The following is a 19,177-nucleotide window of genomic DNA, read 5'->3' as shown; positions in this document are numbered from 1 at the left end:
AAGATCCTCTGGAGAAGGAAATGGCAACCCACTCCAGTACTTTTGCCTGGAAAATTCCATGGACTAGATTTATGTTAAAAATGTGAAACAAAATGTGTATGTACCTGTGTGTGTGTGTGTGTGTGTGTGTAGTTGTGTAAAAAAGTCTTCAAAGTTACAAAGCATCTGACAACTGAGGGGACTGTGGAGAGAAGAGAGATTTGGGAAACTGGTCACAGTTTTACCTGTAAGATTTGAATGTTCACAGCAATAATATATTTACGTATTACTTATGCAATTAAAAGTTAACTTTATAAAAAGCTGAGTCAACACACAAATCTATCATTCCTGACATTTGCCTCTAAGCAAACATGGCAAGGTTTCAATCCGCCTCTGCGCTGCCTACCGTCTCAGCAACTCCTGGGGTGACAGGTCTGTGGGCCCTTCTTCACTCTGGCTGTCGCTGCTGTCTGTACTCTCAGAACTACTACTTTTCTCTGATTTTTTATTCTTTTGCTTGCCTTTGTGCTTGTGTTTTCGGTGTTTCTTTTTCTGAAAAAAAGTAAATAAATAACTTTAAGGAGAACAAATAGGTGTTTCCATCCCTTATTCAGCACAATTACAGGCTAATGAGGCATTTGGTTGCTGGAGTCATTCAAAAACAAAACCGAAGCGCCTTCCCTGGTGGTCGGTCCAGTGGTTAAGCACGAAGAAAAAACTGGGCGAAGGTTAGAGGACAGTACACAGGCTGTTGAGAAACAAGGGAGTTTGGTTTTCAAACTTGTCAGCACCAGTTCCTTTCCTTTCACTCCAGGAGAACTTCTCCTATCTTCCATGCTCAAGAATTCTGTTTTCTGGGAGCTAAAAGTGGAGCTGTTTCTAATCAGTTCTCCTACTGCCCAGACCACTGTGGGAGCCCAGCACTAACGTTAACTGAATTAAACGTCTGCACCATAATGCAAAAGAAGATACCGATGTTGAGGTAAGGGCTGTCAATGGTGTTCTTCAAGTGTCTATCACTTCAAATGACAAGCTACAGACCCAAGTCTCTATTGGTAGTGATGACAAAGTAGTTGAGAAATATTCAAACTAATACCTTCTTTTTATATTGAATAATAATCAATATTAAATGCTCTTATTATTTAATTATTTAAACAATTATTTTATTAAAGTTAGTAATTAACTGTTTTATTACTTAATACTCAACCATTATTCTAAGATATTTATTTATTTATTTATTTTCAGCTGCATAACTTGTGGGACCTTAGGTCCCCGACTAGGGATAGAACCCAGGTCCCTGAAGTGAAAAGTGCTGAGTCCTAACCACTGGACCACCAGGGAATTCCCAACTCTAAGATATTAAATGTTCTTATTTCCTACTTTTTAATGTTCATGAATTTAAAAAAAAATTAAGTACAACGGAATAAATTAAAATATTCTGTCTGAAAGAAAAACAAAGTGTTTTTGAAATCAAGGGGTTACACTGAATTGATATTAAGTCAAGTCAGTGAGAGACCTGTGGCCACATCCCTCTTTGACTGGCTTCCTGGAGGCTGGGGCATCTGACACCACACACCCAGAAGTTACTCACCTTCTCTTTCTTCCGTCTATGCTCTTTCTTGGTCTTGTGTTTTTCTTTGTTCTTTTTATGTTTCTCTTTGAGAGGTGCCTCAAGTTTTTGACGTGTATCTGAAACACAGACGTAATAAAGACATGAACTAGAGGCACCCATGGGGAAAAAAAGGCTAAATTACTGAATTCAGTAATGACGCAGATAAAATGTTTACCATTAAGGCAGAACTCCAGCCCTACCTCACTGGTAAACAAGCAGATTAGTGTGTCACACTGTAGCTCTGTATTTAGAAACTGCCAGAAACCTCAACCTAAGACCTGTTTGATCCAACTAGTGTTTGGCCACAGCCTTATCTGCCAGATGAAGATAAAGTCAGACTAGAATACCTACAAGCTTTCTGTAATTTAACATCTTTGGGTAAACTCAAAGACGGATCAGAATCTGCATCTGGCTCTGTCACCAGCTCTGTGATCTTTGACATGTTGTTTTCCCATCTGAAAAAAGGGGAAAACAAGAATCCTTATCCCCTTAGGGACGTAGAGAGGATCAGAAGGGACCATAAACATGAACCCCAAAGCCGTAACCGCCAGGCCCTCTGAAAGCCTCCTCCCTTGCCAAAAGCACATTTCACATGAGCTCGTCTTATACCTGGAAACACTAAAAACTTAGCATCAAAAGAACATAGTGTACGTGATCATTAAAAATGACTAAACAAGTTGCATGAGCTCAAATTCTCCATCTCCAAATTCCGACCGAATTGTTTTCATGAACTTCCAGTCATCAAACCAGCAGAAGACTATCCAGAGTAGAAACACTGTAAAACATTAAATCAACTTTTATCTACTTAAAAAAAAGCTCCAAGGTATTTCACAAATACAGTTTATTTTTCAAACCAGGTGAACAGATATCTGCAACTTTCTAGTATTATGTTGTGGTCAGATATTTCCAAATTTGACCTCCCCAAACTATTTTGTTTTAATGCTAGTTTTTGGAAAATAACTCATAGACCAAATTAGGTTATTAACTATTACAAAGATATCAAGGGCTGTTCTGGGAAACAGCCATAAGTAACTTAGCTTTCAGGTACTGACACACGTATTTTTAAACTAAGGATCTGAACAACTATAGAGATGAGAAATACATTCACCACAATTTGTCAAGACCTCACACTTTTTACTCCTCTCTGCTTTCTATCATTTCTTTGAAGGCTGGGTTAATTAACCAAACCGATATGTGTAAGTGGGTACTACAGGAAACCATAAAGTAGGTAAGAGAATTTTATGTCATTTATACATCTGGGCCCTATTATCAGATGTGTGTTAACCCAGCTTTCAAAGAGATGATAAACCAGTATAAACATTTTAAGGTGAGAAGTCAATTTAAGCTGGCAACAAACGGAAGTTGTCAACAGACACTGGGGGAGGAGAATGAGCTGTATTTACTGCTGAAAGGATTAGTTTTGTTTATTTATTTTTTTGCTACATTAGCCAAAGGATTAAAAATAAAAGTATCAGAATATCCTTCTCTCTACAATTCCTGTTCCATCTTTGTGTCCTAGATTTTTAATTTTTTTTTTAAATTTCTATGCTGCTGCTGCTAAGTTGCTTCAGTCGTGTCCAACTCTGTGCGACCCCATAGACGGCAGCCCACCAGGCTCCCCCGTCCCTGGGATTCTCCAGGCAAGAACACTGGAGTGGGTTGCCATTTCCTTCTCCAATGCGTGAAAGTGATACTAAGGACCCTTCTGTTAAAAAGAAGATTGAAGGTGTCTGAGACTGAAGAGCAGCTACTATCATTTAGGTACAAGGTGGAAGCACTGATTTTCCAAGTGTGGCTGAGAACAGACAAGCGAGGAAGAAATGTATATATTTGGGTGGCCCCGTGCTGGATTATGTTAGTGGGTGGAACGACGTGATTAGAGTTGTCCTATCCTAGGGGGAGACTCTGGGTCCATGCAAATGGATGACGCAAAGCACTCTCGACTCACTGGGGCAGAAGACTGGGGGCAGCCGTGGGCCGAACGCCTCTCTTTCATCTATCTGCATCTTCTGAATCGGGAAGAATGGTGTAGGCTCCTGGGGTGCTGGCTCGCTAGCTGAAAAACATCAGGGTATTAATTACATACACATGCCAAACATCAATGTACTTGAGTCTAAAACTATTTCACCAGATAACATGTGCTTTTCTTCAGTACCCCACTTAACCAGCTCACGCCAAATGCTGAGGATACAGAGAGAACATGCAGGCCCAACCTCTGACTTCATGGACATTTGAGCTGGAATGTCGGTCACCCAAGGACACCTGCAACCAGGTGCCCCAGTGGCTGTACCACCGAGGTGGCGAGGGTGCTTGTCATGCACACTCACATCACCTGAGACCTAAAAGGTTGAAATACATCCTTGAGGGAGGGCCATCTCAGGAGAATAAAGACTTAGAAACAAACAGGATGTCAGATTGATCAAGCTCAGAAGGCTTCACATCACTCAAATTGTCAAAGAGCAGAAAAACTGAATATGAACAAATTATCATGTTCACATTAATAATCTCATTTTTAAAGAAGAGATGATTTGGTTTTCAGAGATAAGAGAGAAAGATTGGGCAAGTCTAGAAAAATATGTATCGAAGTATTGGTGGTTATCTCTGGGAAAGAGGGATTCCAAGAGACTTAAGCTTTCTACATTTCTAAATTTTTAAACTTTTCAAGTAACATATAATTGTGTAATTAAAAAAATAAGTTGCCTTTTTTTCACAGAAGAAATTAATAAATAGGCTGACATTTGTGGTCACCTACAAACAAATAGTATCTTATATCTCTACATAACTTTTTGGGTAAAGGCCCTTAAAAATTATACCTAAGTCTACCACAGACTGACAAGGGCAAGAAGAACACTCTAAGACTGAGATGGGAAATTCTGTCCATCCACCCAAGCATCTGAAAAGTCTCCCACCCTTGCAGATGGCCCCCTATCCTATGCCCGAACCCCTGGCTGGGGTAAACAGAACAGGTAGAACAGGCTACTAACCAAGAGTCAGACTCATTATAATGAGAACAGAAACCACCTACCAAGTGCTACTTATGTGCCAGGCAATGCCCATCTGACAGGTGAGCCAGAGCACACAATCTGCCCTACAGAGAAGAAAGCAGAAGAACCCCTGTACATATTATGACCAAATGTTTCCTACTAATCCTGGCATCTTGTCATCAACCATATGAAAAAAAGGAAGTTTTTTTTTAATGAAAATTTTACTATTTTTTAATTCTTTTCAACTAGCACACATAGGAAAATCAATATTATCAAACATAGCCATTCTAAAGATACACCATAGATTTATGCCAGAGAGGAGGAAAAAAAAAGAACTCTGCTCCATCTCAATTAAAAATGCAAAAGATTATGAATGAGTGAGTGAGTGAAAGTCGCTCAGTCATGTCTTACTCTGTGACCCCACGGATTAATGTAGCCCACCAGGCTCGCCTCTGTCCATGGGATTCTTCAGGCAAGAACACTGGAGTGGGTTGCCATTCTATAAGTCATATAAATATTTTTGGATCTGTCTACTAAGGAAAGCAAAAATAAATAAATAAGACCTAATTACACTAAAAAGCTTTTGCATGGCAAAGAAAACCATCAACACAGTGAAAAGACAACTGAATGGAACAAATGTTTGCAAATGACATGACTGATAAGGGTTAAATATCCAAAATATTTAAACAGCTCATACAACTCAACATCAAAAACATTTTATAAGTAAACAACCCAATTAAAAAATGGGCACAAGACCTGAAGAGACATTTTTCAAAGAAGACATACAGATGGCCAACAGGCATATGAAAAGATGTTCAACATCACTAATCAGCAGAGGAATGCAAATCAAAACATGATGAAAAAAAAACACAAGATATCACCTTACACTTGTCAGAATGCCTACCATCAAAAAGACCACAAATAACAAATGTTGGTGAGGATGCAGAGGAAAGAATTCCTGTACGTTGCTGGTAGGAGTGTAAACTGGTGCAGCCGCTGTGAAAAGTAATACAGAGATTCCTCAAAAACTAAATGGAAATATCATATGATCCAACAATCCCACTCCTGAGTATATTTCCAGGAAAAAAAAAAAAACAACAAGTCTATTTTGAAAAGATACATCTACCTGAATGTTAACAGCAACATTATTTATAATAGCCAAGATATGTAAGCTACCTAAGTGTCCATCAACAGAGGAATGGATAAAGAAGATATGGTATACACACACACACACACACACACACACACACACACACACGTACACAGGAATATTATTCATCCATAAAAAAGGAAATTTTGCCATTTGCAAATACCATGGATGGACCTGGAAGGTATTATGTATAGAGAAATAATTCAGACAGAGAAAGACAAACACAGTACATTATCACTTACATGGGAATATAAAAAATAAAACAAGTGCATAAATATAACGCAACAGAAACAGACTCACAGACACAGAAAACAGTCTAGTGTTTACCAGTGGGGAGCGATAAGGAGAGAGGGGCAAGAGAAGGGTAGGGGATTCAGTGATACAAACTACTACGTATAAAATAAGTAAGCTACAGGGTATCCCCTGGCGACCCAGTGGTTAGAACTCCGCACTTTTACTGCGAGAACTAAGATCCAGTGAGCTGCAAGGTACAACAACAGCAACAGCAAAAAAGCTACAAGGATATATTGTTCAGCACAGGGAACAGCCAAAATTTTAGAACACCTTTAAATGGAGTATAATCTATAAAACTTTTGAATCACTATGTCATATACCCGAAACATAATATTGTAAATTAACTATACTTAAATAAAACTTGTTTTAATTTAAAAAACACGAAACTTAAAAACATCATCAGTTGCTAATTATCCTGGTTAAAAATTGATACCAAATGAAGGAGCAGCTTCCCTATAGACACCACTGTTTTCTTTTTCAGATTCCAAAGTCTGAAATATCTGACATACCTTGTGCCACAGATGATGCTTCAACCAAGTGAGTCTCTTGGGAACTTTTGAAGTCCGCTTCCCTGGTACCCTCCTGATCATCCTCACTGTCACCTTGCTCATCCTCAGAGGACGAAGACTTCTCATCAGAGGAGCTGGCAAAGATGGCCTTGAATAAGTCCATGGATGGGCGGCTACCCTCTCCTTCAGTCTGTGAATCCACATCTTTGTTCACTACCTGTATTAACAGTGAAATGAGAATCAGAGGTGAAGAGGCAAGGATGAAAAGAGCTACACATTCTAGAGCACGGCTCACGCACACGCACAGGTGCTCATGTCTGTACTCACGTGTGTGGGGCTCCATATCCACACATTTGCTAACTAAAACGGAATCACTCACGTATTATCATTTTGTGGTACTTTTCTGATTCAATACCTGTAGACCACGCTGACTGGTAGAAGCAGCTGAAACCTCTCATGGAAATAGGTCATCAATCAGAACTGCAACGGACCCAGAAAAAGGCAGCAGGGACTAGCACAGCACCTCTGTCCCGGTTCCAAAAGTCTATCTGAGGCTTCTATGGTGGTCCAGTGGTTAGGAATCCACCTTGCAAGGCAACAGACACCGGTTCGATCCCTGGTCTGGGAAGATCCCACATGCTGAGGAGCAACTAAGTCTGTGAGCCACAACTACTAAGCCCATGTGCCCTAGAGCCCATGCTGCGCGACGAGAGAAGCCACCGCCGTGAGAAGTAGTAGCCCCCGCTGCTGCAACTAGAGAAAGCCGTCGTACAGCAACGAAGACCCAGCACAGCCAAAAATAAGTAAATAAATAAAATAAAATAAAAAAAAGTCTATCTGAGCCTTTAGAAGTCCAAACATGAAAGGTAGTGAAGACAGTGTACTCAATAAAAGGTGCTGAAAACTGGGGACCTTCTCATTTGGATAGCAAGATCAAACCAGTAAATCCTAAAGGAAATCAACCCTGAATATTCATTGGAAGGACTGATGTTGAGGCTGAAGCTCCAATACTTTGGCCACCAGATTCGAAGAGCCAACTCATTGGAAAAAGACCCTGATGCTGGGAAAGACTGAGGGCTGGAGGAGGGGGGGGTGTAGAGGATGAGATGGTTGGATGGCATCACTGACTCAATGGACAAATTTGAGCAAACTCCAAGAGACAGTGAGGGAGAGGGAAGTTTGGCCTGTTGCAGTCCCTGGGGTCGCAGAGTTGGACATGACTGAGTGATTGAACAACCACACAATGGGGAGAGTGCGAGGAACACACTGACGAAGTGGTCCTGGAGCTCCCCTCTGCAATTACAGGTCACCCTTCCTAAAAGCAGCCGGGATGGAGGGTCAGGCTAGTGACTTTGTACATACCCCATCCTATAAACAGGGACAAAGGTATGAAGAAGGCATGGTTCCCACATCCCAACAGCTTATCACCAGACAGACATGGGCGATCTAAAGTACTACGTGTAAACAGCAGCCACAAGAGTGGCTGAGATCAGAATCCACTTCAGTCCTTCCGTTTTACCACTGAAGAATGTAGGTCAGGAACGACAAGAGGCTCTGTCAACAACGCACATGTGCTATACATAAACACACACATGCTACATGCCCCGGGTGGGCCTGGACTCTACCCAGTGGAGCTCTCGTTCTCGGCCAGTAGTCCCTCCCATATCCCACATCACCTCCAATTTCTGAAGCAGAGTTATAAACATGTGAAGAAAACCAATACAAGATGGAGTTTGTGACTGTGTAAAATCCTTTCCCATAGAAAAAAATTAAGGATATCATTGTCCACTAAAAATAACCAGGGCACCTTGGAGTAAGGACTGACTCTAGAATTGGGGCTGAGATATAAAAAGATGAGCTTAGAACATCTAACTGTGCCCAGAAAGTGAGGACACACTCACAGCGTAAGAGGGATGTGCCAACGGCACACAGGAGCCACACTGAAGGGGCTTCAACTAACCAAACCGGGACAGCTGGAGCATTAAAATAAGTTGGGGCTCCCCTGGCAGTCCAGTGGTTAAGACTCCACGCTTCCACTGCAGGAAGCACGGGTTCAATCGCTGGCCGGGGAACTAAGATCCCACACGCCACACACTGCGGTCAAAAAAAATGACAGTACTCGATTATCCCTTTGGGTAAAATAGGAAACCGTGGGTCCACAGGGATAAAAATAATTTGATGAGGGACAGCGTGTTTATATATTTCAGAGCTCTTCAATTTGTATCAAAAACAAAGTAAAAATGATAAATAAAGATAAATAAATAAACGCACTTAACTACAAAAGGGAAAAGACCAACTTCATAGTGGAGAGGTCCGGCCGATACCACCTTACCCGAGCAAGCAAAGTGAGAGTCAGGAACAGGACAAATCAACGCCATGCGCCACTTTGGCAGGGCACGCTGAGACCACAGCGGCACCCCTTCTCAAGTGTTCCTGCCAAAGATGCAGGTGCGGGTCTAATCCTAAGCAAAGGCCAGACGAGCCCAAACTGAGGACTATTCTACAAACCGCTGGCCCGTAACCATCAAAAGTATCGAGATCATGAGAGTCAGGGAAAGACTGAGGAACTGTTCCAAGACTGAAGGAGACTAAAGAGTCGTGGCAGCTCAATGCAGCGGTGATGCTGTGCTGCACTCTTTGGCTGTGAAGGACAGCTAGTGGATCTCGAACGGGTTGGAGGACTGGGCAGTAATAACGCATCAATGTTGACTTGCTGATTGTGATGGATGTTCCGTGGTTGTATAAGAGAACGCCCTTCCTGGGACTTCCCCGGTGGTCTGGTGGTTAAGAATCCGTGAAATACAGGGGACAAAGATTTGATCCCTGGTCAGGGAACTAAGATCCCACATGCCTCCTGGCAACAAAGCCTGAGAGCCACAACTAGAGAGAGTCCGTGCACTGCAATGAGAGATCCCACATGATGATGAAACACAGATCCCGTGAGCTGTAACTAAGGCCCGATGAGGCCAAACAAACACATAAAAAGAGGATGCCCTTCTTTAAAAGAAAACGTGGGTGTGATGGGGCATCCAACTGGCAATTCATACTCAAGTGGTTCAGGAAAAAAAATTGTCTACACTGTATCTAAACTTTCAAGATTGTTTCAAACTTTTCAAAGTTATAAAAATGTCAGGAGAGAGGCTAACAGCGAAGCACAGGAAATCATAGCCATAATTCCCTATAAAAGTCATGTATTTGATATTTTTATGACAAACCACAAACACCAAAGTCACATGCATGGACCATTACTGAACGACACTGTTTGCAGACAGTCCTGACCTTTAATAGTGTCTGTATTATTAAATGTCCCTTGGCGTGGGAAATGGCAACCCACTCCAGGATTCTTGCCTGGAAAATGCCATGGACAGAGGAGTCCATGGGGTCGCAAAGAGTCGAACATGATTGAGCAACTGAGCAAATATGGACATTATTAAATGTACATGAGTATATAAGACATTCTACACTTAGATAGCCACAGAAGATGGTTTTTTTGTTTATATTTTTTCCAGAATATAATAGGAGCTGTACTGAAATTAAACAATTAACAACATACACCAAACACACAACAACTACATCTACAAAGCTCCCTAACCACCACCACCCCCACCTTCCACCAAAAGTGTGCACATTCACAATTGTGGTGATTCAGGGAAAGAAATTAATTAACTCAGAAAGGGGAAGAGACCCTGCTACGGTCACAATTGAATAACTAAAAAAGCAAGAACCAAGACATTTCAGTCAAAATTATCTAAATACTATCGCAACATGATTTGAGAAAATCTAGAAGGCTTTCTGGAGAAGGAAATGGCAACCCACTCCAGTGTTCTTGCCTGGAGAATCGCAGGGACGGGAGAGCCTGGTGGGCTGCTGTCTATGGGGTCACACAGAGTCGGACACGACTGAAGTGACTTAGCAGTAGCAGTAGCAGAAGGCTTTCTAACCCAATGACCATATCACAGAGCCAGAACCCCCGGGTTTTATACCATTAAACCCCAAAGGGCATGGTTCCAAATCCATGGTGGCGTGGGGGATGGCTGCTGCTGCTGGGCTCAGCAGGAGGGGGACCATTTTTTCTGACCATAGGAGCTGTGGTTCCAACAGTCTGGAGTGAATGTCACTGCTGTCTTCCCCGGTCTGCCCTCCTGCCACTTGACTCCAGACAGAAAAAGTCACAGGAAGTGCAAGGCAGAGCAAGGAAACAAAAGCCCCAACTTTCTAACTGGAGGACTTAAAAGGCATGTCAGCAATATCAGGAAGAGGAGGAGCTGAATAGGGTGATCCAGGGGTAATGAGTTTCTTTCTGCCTCACCTCTGAGCTCAGGGATCTGATTCTGAACAGCAAACCATAGCCTTTGATAACAGAACTATGGGATTAACTACCAGCCAGATCCCAGACCAGCCACGAGGAACAGCACATATGGGAAAGATCTGAAGAGTACTATATAAAGGCTTTGAAAACTTGAAGAGCATTTCAACCAAGAGTGGTTAGAACTTGTAGCCTGAACCTAATTAGGTCCATTGTCCACTTAAGCAAAACAAAACAATACAAAACATCGAGATTCTCCTTAGAATTTAAACAAGACCCAGAATTTCATAACATTAATATTCAAAGTTTCCAGAATGCAATCCAACCTTGAATAGGGAAAGTGTTAGTCACTAAGTCATGTCTAACTCTTTACGACCCCATGGACTGTAGCCTGCCAGGCTCCTCTGTTCATGGAATTCTTCAGGCTAGAATACTGGAGTGGGTAGCCGTTCCCTTCTCCAGAGGATTTTCCCAATCCAGGGAACAAACCCGGCTCTCCTAAATGACAGGCAGATTCTTCATCATCTGAGCCACCAGGGAAGCCCAAAAAGCCTATAGCACCTGATATTCCCAGGCATTCTCGCATCCAAGTACTAACCAGATCCCTGCTTAGCTTCTAAGATCAGATGAGATCGGGTACATTCAGGGTGGTACGGCCAGAGACAAAACTTACTCGGTACACAACAAACAGGAAAATCTCAACTTGCAAAAGATAATCAACAGATGCCAACCTCAAATGACAAAAATCAAAATGACAAAAATGTTGGAATTAGAAGATAGATTTTAAAGCAGCTATTATAACCATGCTCCAAGAATAGAGACAAACAAATGAAAAGATTTTTTAAAAGTCTTAGCAAATAAATAAAAGATATAAATACAATAACCCAAGTTAAAAATTCACTGGATGGACTCAATAGCAGAATGGAAATGGCAGAGAAAAGACTCAGTGAACTTAAAGACAAATCAAGAGAAATTATCTAATGTAAACAGAGGGGAAAAAAGATTGAAAAACAGAACAGAGGTTCAGAGACCTATAGTATAAATTCATTTAATGTCATCAGAGTCTCAAGAGAAGCGTAAGAATGTGTGCAGAAAAATGTATCTGGGGGAATTCCCTGGTGGTTCAGTGGTTAGGATTCTGCAATTTCACCGCTGAGGACTTGGGTTCCATCACCAGTCAGGAAACTAAGATCTCATAAGCCACTCTGTGTGGCAAAAAAGAATTTTTATAAAAGAAAAATATTTGAAGAAAATAATAGCTGAAAATGCCCCAAATTTGTTCAAACACAAAGATTCAAGAAACTCAGCAAACCCCAAACAAAATAATCTCAAAGAAATTCACACCCAGATACATCGTTATCAAACAGCCAAAACCGAAGACAAAGTGAAAATCTTAAAAGGAGTCAGAGGAAAAAAATCATGTCATTACAAGGAGAGGAAGAACAATGTGAATGGCTGCAGGTTTCTCATCAGGAACCACGAGGCCAGAAGGAGGTGGTAGAATATTTTTAAAGAACTGAAAGAAAAGAACTGTTGACCCAGAATTCTACATCCAGCAAAAATATCCTTTAGGAATGAAGATGAAATACAGGATATTCTCAGATGAAGGAAAATTAAGAGAATTAGTTGTTGGAACTGCTTGGAAAGAAATGCTAAAGGAAGGAAATGATAAGGGGGAAATTTGGAACTTCAGGAACAGAAATGGTAATATCCAAGTAGATCAAACATATTATCTCCTCAGCAGTTCTCTAAAATATGTATAACGATGGAAAGCAACAATTTAAATATTGTCTGCTGAAGTTTTTTGAGAATATATATATATTAATATGTAGCATATAAGACAACAACATAAAGCAGGGAGGGTAAAGGGATTGCACATTCCACTCAAAGTGATAAAATATCAATTCTAAATACATGGTGAAAAGGTTAAGTATGTGTATTGTAACTCCTAGGGCAATCACTGAAAAACAGAGTAAAAAATTAGACAAATTAAAATGGAATACTAAAAATTATTAAAGTAATATGAAAGAAAGCAGTAAAGGAGAATCATAGGAATGAAAGAGAGGGAATAGAATACAAATAATAAAACTACAAACCAAAATCCAATTATATTTACAAATAACATTAAATGCAAATGGTTAAAACATACAAAGATTAAAACACACAGATTATCAAAATATATTTAAAAATAAAAGACCTAATAACAATGACACGCTGTTTATTAAAAACCCACTTTAAATGTAATGATAAAGAGTAATATTACATAATGATGAAAAAGGTCAATTCACCAACAAAACGTAACAATCCTGGGAATTCCCTGGCAGTCCAGTGGGCAGGACTCTGCACACTCACTGTTAAGGGCCTGGTTTCAATCCCTGGTTGGGGATTGATCCTGCATGCCACACAGGGTGGCCAAAAAAACATAATACCTCTATATAAAACAATCCTCAGTGTGTATGTACCTAACAAGAAAAGTTTCAAAATACAGGAAACAAGCACTTGGGAATACAGTATGGCAATTTCTTACAGTGACATCTGTATGTACATATTTCCCACCAATCCCACAATTAGGTCTTTACCCTAGAGAAGCATAAACTTACGTTCACACACAAATCCACACACGAATATTCACAGCAGCTTTAGTTATGATAACCAAAAGCTGCAAACAACTCTAAGTCCTCAAAGAGTGAATGGACCACAACGCTGTGGTGCACCCATACAACGAAATATTAAGCAACAAACTGGGTACACACCCAGTACTGAGGAATCTCAAAGGCGTGACACTAAGTGAAAGAGGCCAGTCTCAAAAGGCTATTTATGTATATTGCCTGATTCCACTTATATAACATCCTTCAAGGAACAAAAAACTATGGAGACTGAGTTGAGAGCAACGGTTGACACGGGTTTAGGGTGATGGGAGGGTATGGCCACAAAGAGACGGCATGAGGGAATGTTTGAGGTGATGGTATCTCTCCGCATCCTGATTATGGTGCTGGTTCCATGAACTTACATATGTGTAAAAACTCATTGAACTGTATGTTTTTTTAAACAGTCAAGTTTAAGGTATGTTAAAAATAAAATAATTTTAATGAGGCTATTAGAAATAAAACCAACTTTTTATTAAGCTCAACTTTTAACTATTAAAGCAGTCTTTTTTTTTTTTTTTTTGCGGGGTGGGGGGCACACCTCACGGCTTGTGTGATCTTAGTTCTCTGACCAGGGATTGAATCTGAGCCCTGGCAATGATGGTATGGAGTCCGAACCACTGTATTACCCGGGAATTTCCACAGCAATAATTTTTTAAAAACCCAATGAATATTTTCTCTATAGTCTCCATAAAAGGGAAACTTGTTACTTGAAAAAATCATATTTTCTATACAATACACTGAGTTTTGTTTCAGTGTCTGACATTCAGTGAAAGCCATTTCAGGTAGAGATGTTCATAACCTCTCCTCAAATGATTAAGGCTATGTCTGAAATTGTTGAACTGCAGAGCAGACATAGACAAACTACAGCTCATAGGCCAAAGCCAACCCACTGCCTGTTTTTGTAGTTTTCCTGGAACACAGATGAACTCATTTTTTTTTCCATATTGCCTGTAGTTTCTTTCGCACTCACCAGCCAAGGTGAATAGCTATGGTACTGTATGGCCCACAAAGCCTAAAATATTAATATCTGGCCTTTCACAGCAAAAGCTTGCTTACCACTGCTATCGAATAACAGCAAAGCATCACCACTGGGAAAGGCAAAGGCCACAGTCAGCCTGGCAAAGACAGCCTGAAAGCCCTGAATACCTTATTCGAGACTGATTCTGTCGCACGCGCTTCCTCTTTGTTTACTAATGGGCTGGGCTCTGGTTTAGCTGGACCAACTTTTGATCTAGCCAAACTTAAAAATTCACTAATGGAATCTTCTTTCTTTTCTTCTTTAGAAGTATCCCATCTGGATGGTTTTCTTGATTCTGAAAGGTAGGACATAGACCTAATATCAGAATTAGCAAGCAAAAGGCAAGCTCTACACTGCTGCTGCTGCTGCTAAGTCGCTTCAGTCGTGTCCGGCTCTGTGCGACCCCATAGATGGCAGCCCACCAGGCTCCCCGGTCCCTGGGATTCTCCAGGCAAGAACACTGGAGTGGGTTGCCATTTCCTTCTCCAATGCAGGAAGGTGAAAAGTGAAAGTGAACTCGCTCAGTGGTATCTGACCCTCAGCGACCCCATGGACTGCAGCCTTCCAGGCTCCTCCATCCATGGGATTTTCCAGGCAAGAGTACTGGAGTGGGATGCCACTGCCTTCTCCAACTATGGCTCTTTAATTCATTCAAGAACATCAGTGAGCCTTTATGGTCCAAGCACTGTGCGAGGTGGCAGGAATGTGGCAGAGCCCCAGTCACAAATGGTGTACACCGGGACCATGTCAGCATGAGCTGATGTACTCATATAAACAATCCTTTTAACAGGAGACTTTGCACTGCTTGTACCCTATGGGTTAGATGGGTAGTTGAACGGCTTGTACCCTTTACTTTTGTCTTCCCAACAGGGTAGGGGCTGAGACCACAGTCAGCACATGGACCTGGGGAAGCCCCACTCACTGTCGGAAGCTCGGTGCTGTGGAACTTTTTCACTTGATGCTTGAGTCACAGGTGAGGAAGCTGTCTCAGGGATCGTCAGAAAGTTGAAGACTGAGTATTTGTCACGTTTCACTCTCGGTAAGCCAACTAAAGTTGAACTGGGGGTTGAAAAGGAAACATATATATAATTTTAAGAACAACTGCAAGGATTAAAATCAAATTCCTGTGAAGCTGCTCATCTCCTGTTTTTCACCAGCAGCCCTTCAACTTGACTAAAAAGATCCCTTAAGATGTTTTTGCTTCTCAAAGCAATTTTAGAATTTGGAATGTCTGACTTCAGGAGCCAGGAGTTTTTTCTTATTATAATAAGAGCCAGAATTTAACTCTGACAATGGATTTCCATGAAAAAAAAGTTCCATTGCTAAAAATATGCCTAAATTTTCTGACAAAATCTCTGATTCAACTGGATATGCTTTCTTGCCATGTTTACAATCAGATAAGTTGTTGAATTCATGTAACAAATCAGAAAACATAAGTTTCATTTTAAACGTAAACTCTATGTGCAGGATTAAAAAGGTGACAAATTAGACAGACATTTTGTTTTTGTAACTTGACATATCTGAGTTTCCTATCTTCAGTACAGAATAAAGTTTGCTAAATGGAGGTCGGCTTATTTTTTTAGTAACAAATTAAAACAAGTTAAATCTGCAAAGTCTGCAGTTCAAAGTACTTACAACTAAGTTCACCTAGAAAAACAAAAATTTTAATGGGTATGTAAGGGGAAAGTAAGCTTTAACACACGAGCATAAGTACTGACATAAAGGCAGGTTTATCAAACTTACTCTGGATAAGGGTCAGGGACATTAAACCTCTTACACAGAAGCTTGTCAGGGTGCCACTCAAATGTGTCTCGGGTAAGCTTCCCAAACATCTTCATCTTCACAGCCGACTGCTTGTCACTGACGTCATTCTGGGAAAAGACAGTCATCCGTTTCATCAAGTGGCCACACAGCTGGCCTGCTTCCCCATTTACGAGTTTTCAAACAATCTCCCAAAATTCCAAAACAGCTTATGCTATATATCTGCTAAAGTACACTGCAAGTTAAAAGAACAAACCTATTTCTTATTCTATAGTGCCATGTATATTTTGATGCTTTTCACCAAAAGATTTAATGTATCTGGCCACACAGTGTTTTCATTTTAAAAATTCAGCATTGTAGGAGGTACTTCCCTGGTGGTCCAGTGGCTAAGAATCTGCCGTACAATGCAGGGGATGTGGGTTTGATCTCTGGTCGGGGAGCTGGGATCCCACGTGCCGTGAGGCAACTAAGCCCACGTGCCTCAGCTACTGAACCCACGCAGCACAACTAGAGAGCCCGTGTGCTGCAACTAAGATCTGAGGCACCCAAACAAATAAGTAAATAAATAAATAATTTAAAAGAATTAAAAAAAAAAATCAGCACATGGGGAATGGTGGCAACAGACCTCTTGGTCCCGAGGGACTTCCACCTGCTCAGAATCGTCCTCCTCCTGGGCGTGAGTGAACCGGGAGGACAACGTCGAGTGGGAAGACACGTAGAGCAGGGCTGCCCGGGCAAACTCGTCCCGCTCTCGGCCTCGCTCCCACTCTGTCATACCGGGATCCAGACAGCGTTCCAGAGCATCTATGGGGGAGAACAAGGAACTGCTTCACTCCTAGGAAAAAACGGGGAACTTCTAGGAGATCAAATTGTGCACGCCACTGCAGAGTTCAACCAAGCAAACACAAATCGTTAGCAGCCTGGTTCTGAAGAGCGTGGCACTGAGGTACTTGGCGGGTAATTGTGCTCCCTTCCTCAAAATGATGTTTTTATCTGAAGCACCAATAGTCTACCATGGTGAACAGTTTGATAACAAAATAATTTGTTAAGTAAATGTTTTATTAACCCCCCAAAATGATGCTCTTGTTGAATTCTGCCTCCTGCATGTAACAGAGAAAAATATTGGGAGACTAATGCTTGATTCAGTTTTCAAAGCCAGTAACTTATTTCTAGTTCTAGACAGTGAAAATTCATCCACATACTGTATTCCAAAATTTGAGCAGAAAACACTTCTTTCTCTCTTTTTGTTTTAATTCAACAAGAAAACACCAGGGATGTAAAATCTTGGCACAGTACACAAGAATATGCTTTGAAAAACCAACCCCTCTAATTTGAGGACATGCTCTCGTAGGACTTCTGCGTATGTGAGCAAGCTCGTGCCTCAGCCTTGCCATATTTACTTCAAAGATCACAGAGTGACTTTTTTCCCATGCAAGGGTTCAACAGCCAAGTGTCTTTGTAAGTCAAACTTTAGACTATGATTTAGAGCTACATGGTTAGGATCTTAAGACAGAGTGGGAAATGACCTTGTTCTCTTGGCAGGAAGTGCAACCCTCACACAGAAGTCAAACATTTGCAAACAGAAAATGGCCTGTAATTTAGCATTAGCCAAGGCACGCTCTCTATTTAAACAGCTATCTTTGGGACCCGAGATACAGAGAAACACAGGCTAATTGTTCCTGCTTTCTTAGGTCAAGAGCCAGGGCCTTGAACCTTTTCAGTGCTCACAGCAGGGCAAAGGAAAACTGCCAAAGCAGGACACCTCAGTTCTGAATCTGGGCCGCGGGTCAGAACAGCAAAAACACTCCCCCTGGTGACACGTGGGACACCCCGGCCTAGCACCCACCTTTCTGACCCCGTTTCATATTCGCTAAAAATTCTTCATATCGTTTTTGCTTTTCTGGATCTTTAGCGAAAGGTTTGAAGTTGCTGGTTCTTGTGCTGGCCATCCCTCCACTCAACGCCATGTGCCACGAGCAGTGTCCGACGTCTGGAGACAAGGGCTGCGGTCTGCTGCCTGAGGCACTCTGGGCCAGGCTCCTGGCCCTGAGCTGAGCGGCTTTAAGGTCAGTTGCCTGCTTCACTTCTTTGAGTCTCTCTTTATCTTTCTGGGACAGAAATTCTAACACTGAAGTGGGTGCCCCTACAAAGAAACAAAAAGAGAAAGAGATTAGATATGTTGTTAAGACATCTATATTCACATTCCTTTGCACATACACATTTGCAATATCACAATTTTATGTAATTGGAGGGGAGTATTTTACATGCAGTGTCATCTGTATTCATACCGTCCCTGTGGACTAGACAGGAATAAAATAACGACACCTCCGTTTTAAACTTGGCAAAAGTGGGGGCCAATACTTCGATGTTTATCAGGCCAACGAGTGCTCCTAGAGAGAGGGACGTGACACTGCAGTCTCGGGGCCTCCATTAGCATAAGTCCGGGCTCAGAGCACGGTTACCCGTCACGCACTAGTATCACAAATGCCCACTGAGCGTCTACTCCATGCTGGGCCTGGGGCTGGGAGAACAACACATACAAGGTCCTGCTCTCACTAATGAGGGAGACGGACCCTAAAGAAGCAAGAATCAACACCAGAAGACTGCCATGAGAGGAGGACTATGGGGGGAAAAAATAAAAACGGAGTGACCTAGATGAGAGGACTGCTCATAGCGGGAGAGAGAGGATAATTAACAAACAGTGGGCAGGGAAAGCCTGGGAAGTCTCTCTAAAAACACAATATCTGAGGTAAGTTCTAGTAAAAAGAAGGAGCTGGGAATTCCCTGGTGGTCGAGCAGTTAGGACTCTGCATTTTCACTGCCGAGGGCCTGGCTTCAGTCTGTGGTCGGAGAACTAAGATCCTGCAAGCCTCACAGCAAGGCAAAAAAAAAAAAAAAAAAACAGGAGAGAAAGAT

General features: G+C 41.6%; 1 protein-coding gene across 2 annotated transcripts in view; it reads right to left on the bottom strand.

Annotated features, from left to right (window-relative positions):
* GPATCH1 (G patch domain containing 1) overlaps positions 1 to 19,177 on the bottom strand; it is a 56,082-nt gene that overhangs the window by 4,835 nt on the left and 32,070 nt on the right. For both annotated transcript variants that reach the window (XM_010848937.1, XM_010848938.1), the window contains exons 11-19: positions 18,108 to 18,404; positions 16,887 to 17,065; positions 16,244 to 16,371; positions 15,423 to 15,559; positions 14,629 to 14,795; positions 6,529 to 6,745; positions 3,540 to 3,647; positions 1,571 to 1,668; positions 386 to 531 (exon numbers count right to left, since the gene is read on the bottom strand). In XM_010848937.1, coding sequence (XP_010847239.1) covers positions 386 to 531; positions 1,571 to 1,668; positions 3,540 to 3,647; positions 6,529 to 6,745; positions 14,629 to 14,795; positions 15,423 to 15,559; positions 16,244 to 16,371; positions 16,887 to 17,065; positions 18,108 to 18,404 — 1,477 coding nt within the window. The remainder of the gene's footprint in view (positions 1 to 385; positions 532 to 1,570; positions 1,669 to 3,539; positions 3,648 to 6,528; positions 6,746 to 14,628; positions 14,796 to 15,422; positions 15,560 to 16,243; positions 16,372 to 16,886; positions 17,066 to 18,107; positions 18,405 to 19,177) is intronic.

This window comes from Bison bison, unplaced genomic scaffold, assembly GCF_000754665.1.
Source record: "Bison bison bison isolate TAMUID 2011002044 unplaced genomic scaffold, Bison_UMD1.0 scf7180017864280, whole genome shotgun sequence".
Taxonomy (NCBI): domain Eukaryota; kingdom Metazoa; phylum Chordata; class Mammalia; order Artiodactyla; family Bovidae; genus Bison; species Bison bison.
The sequence above is the reverse complement of the archived record's forward strand: the minus strand, read 5'-3'. Positions and strand labels throughout refer to the sequence as shown.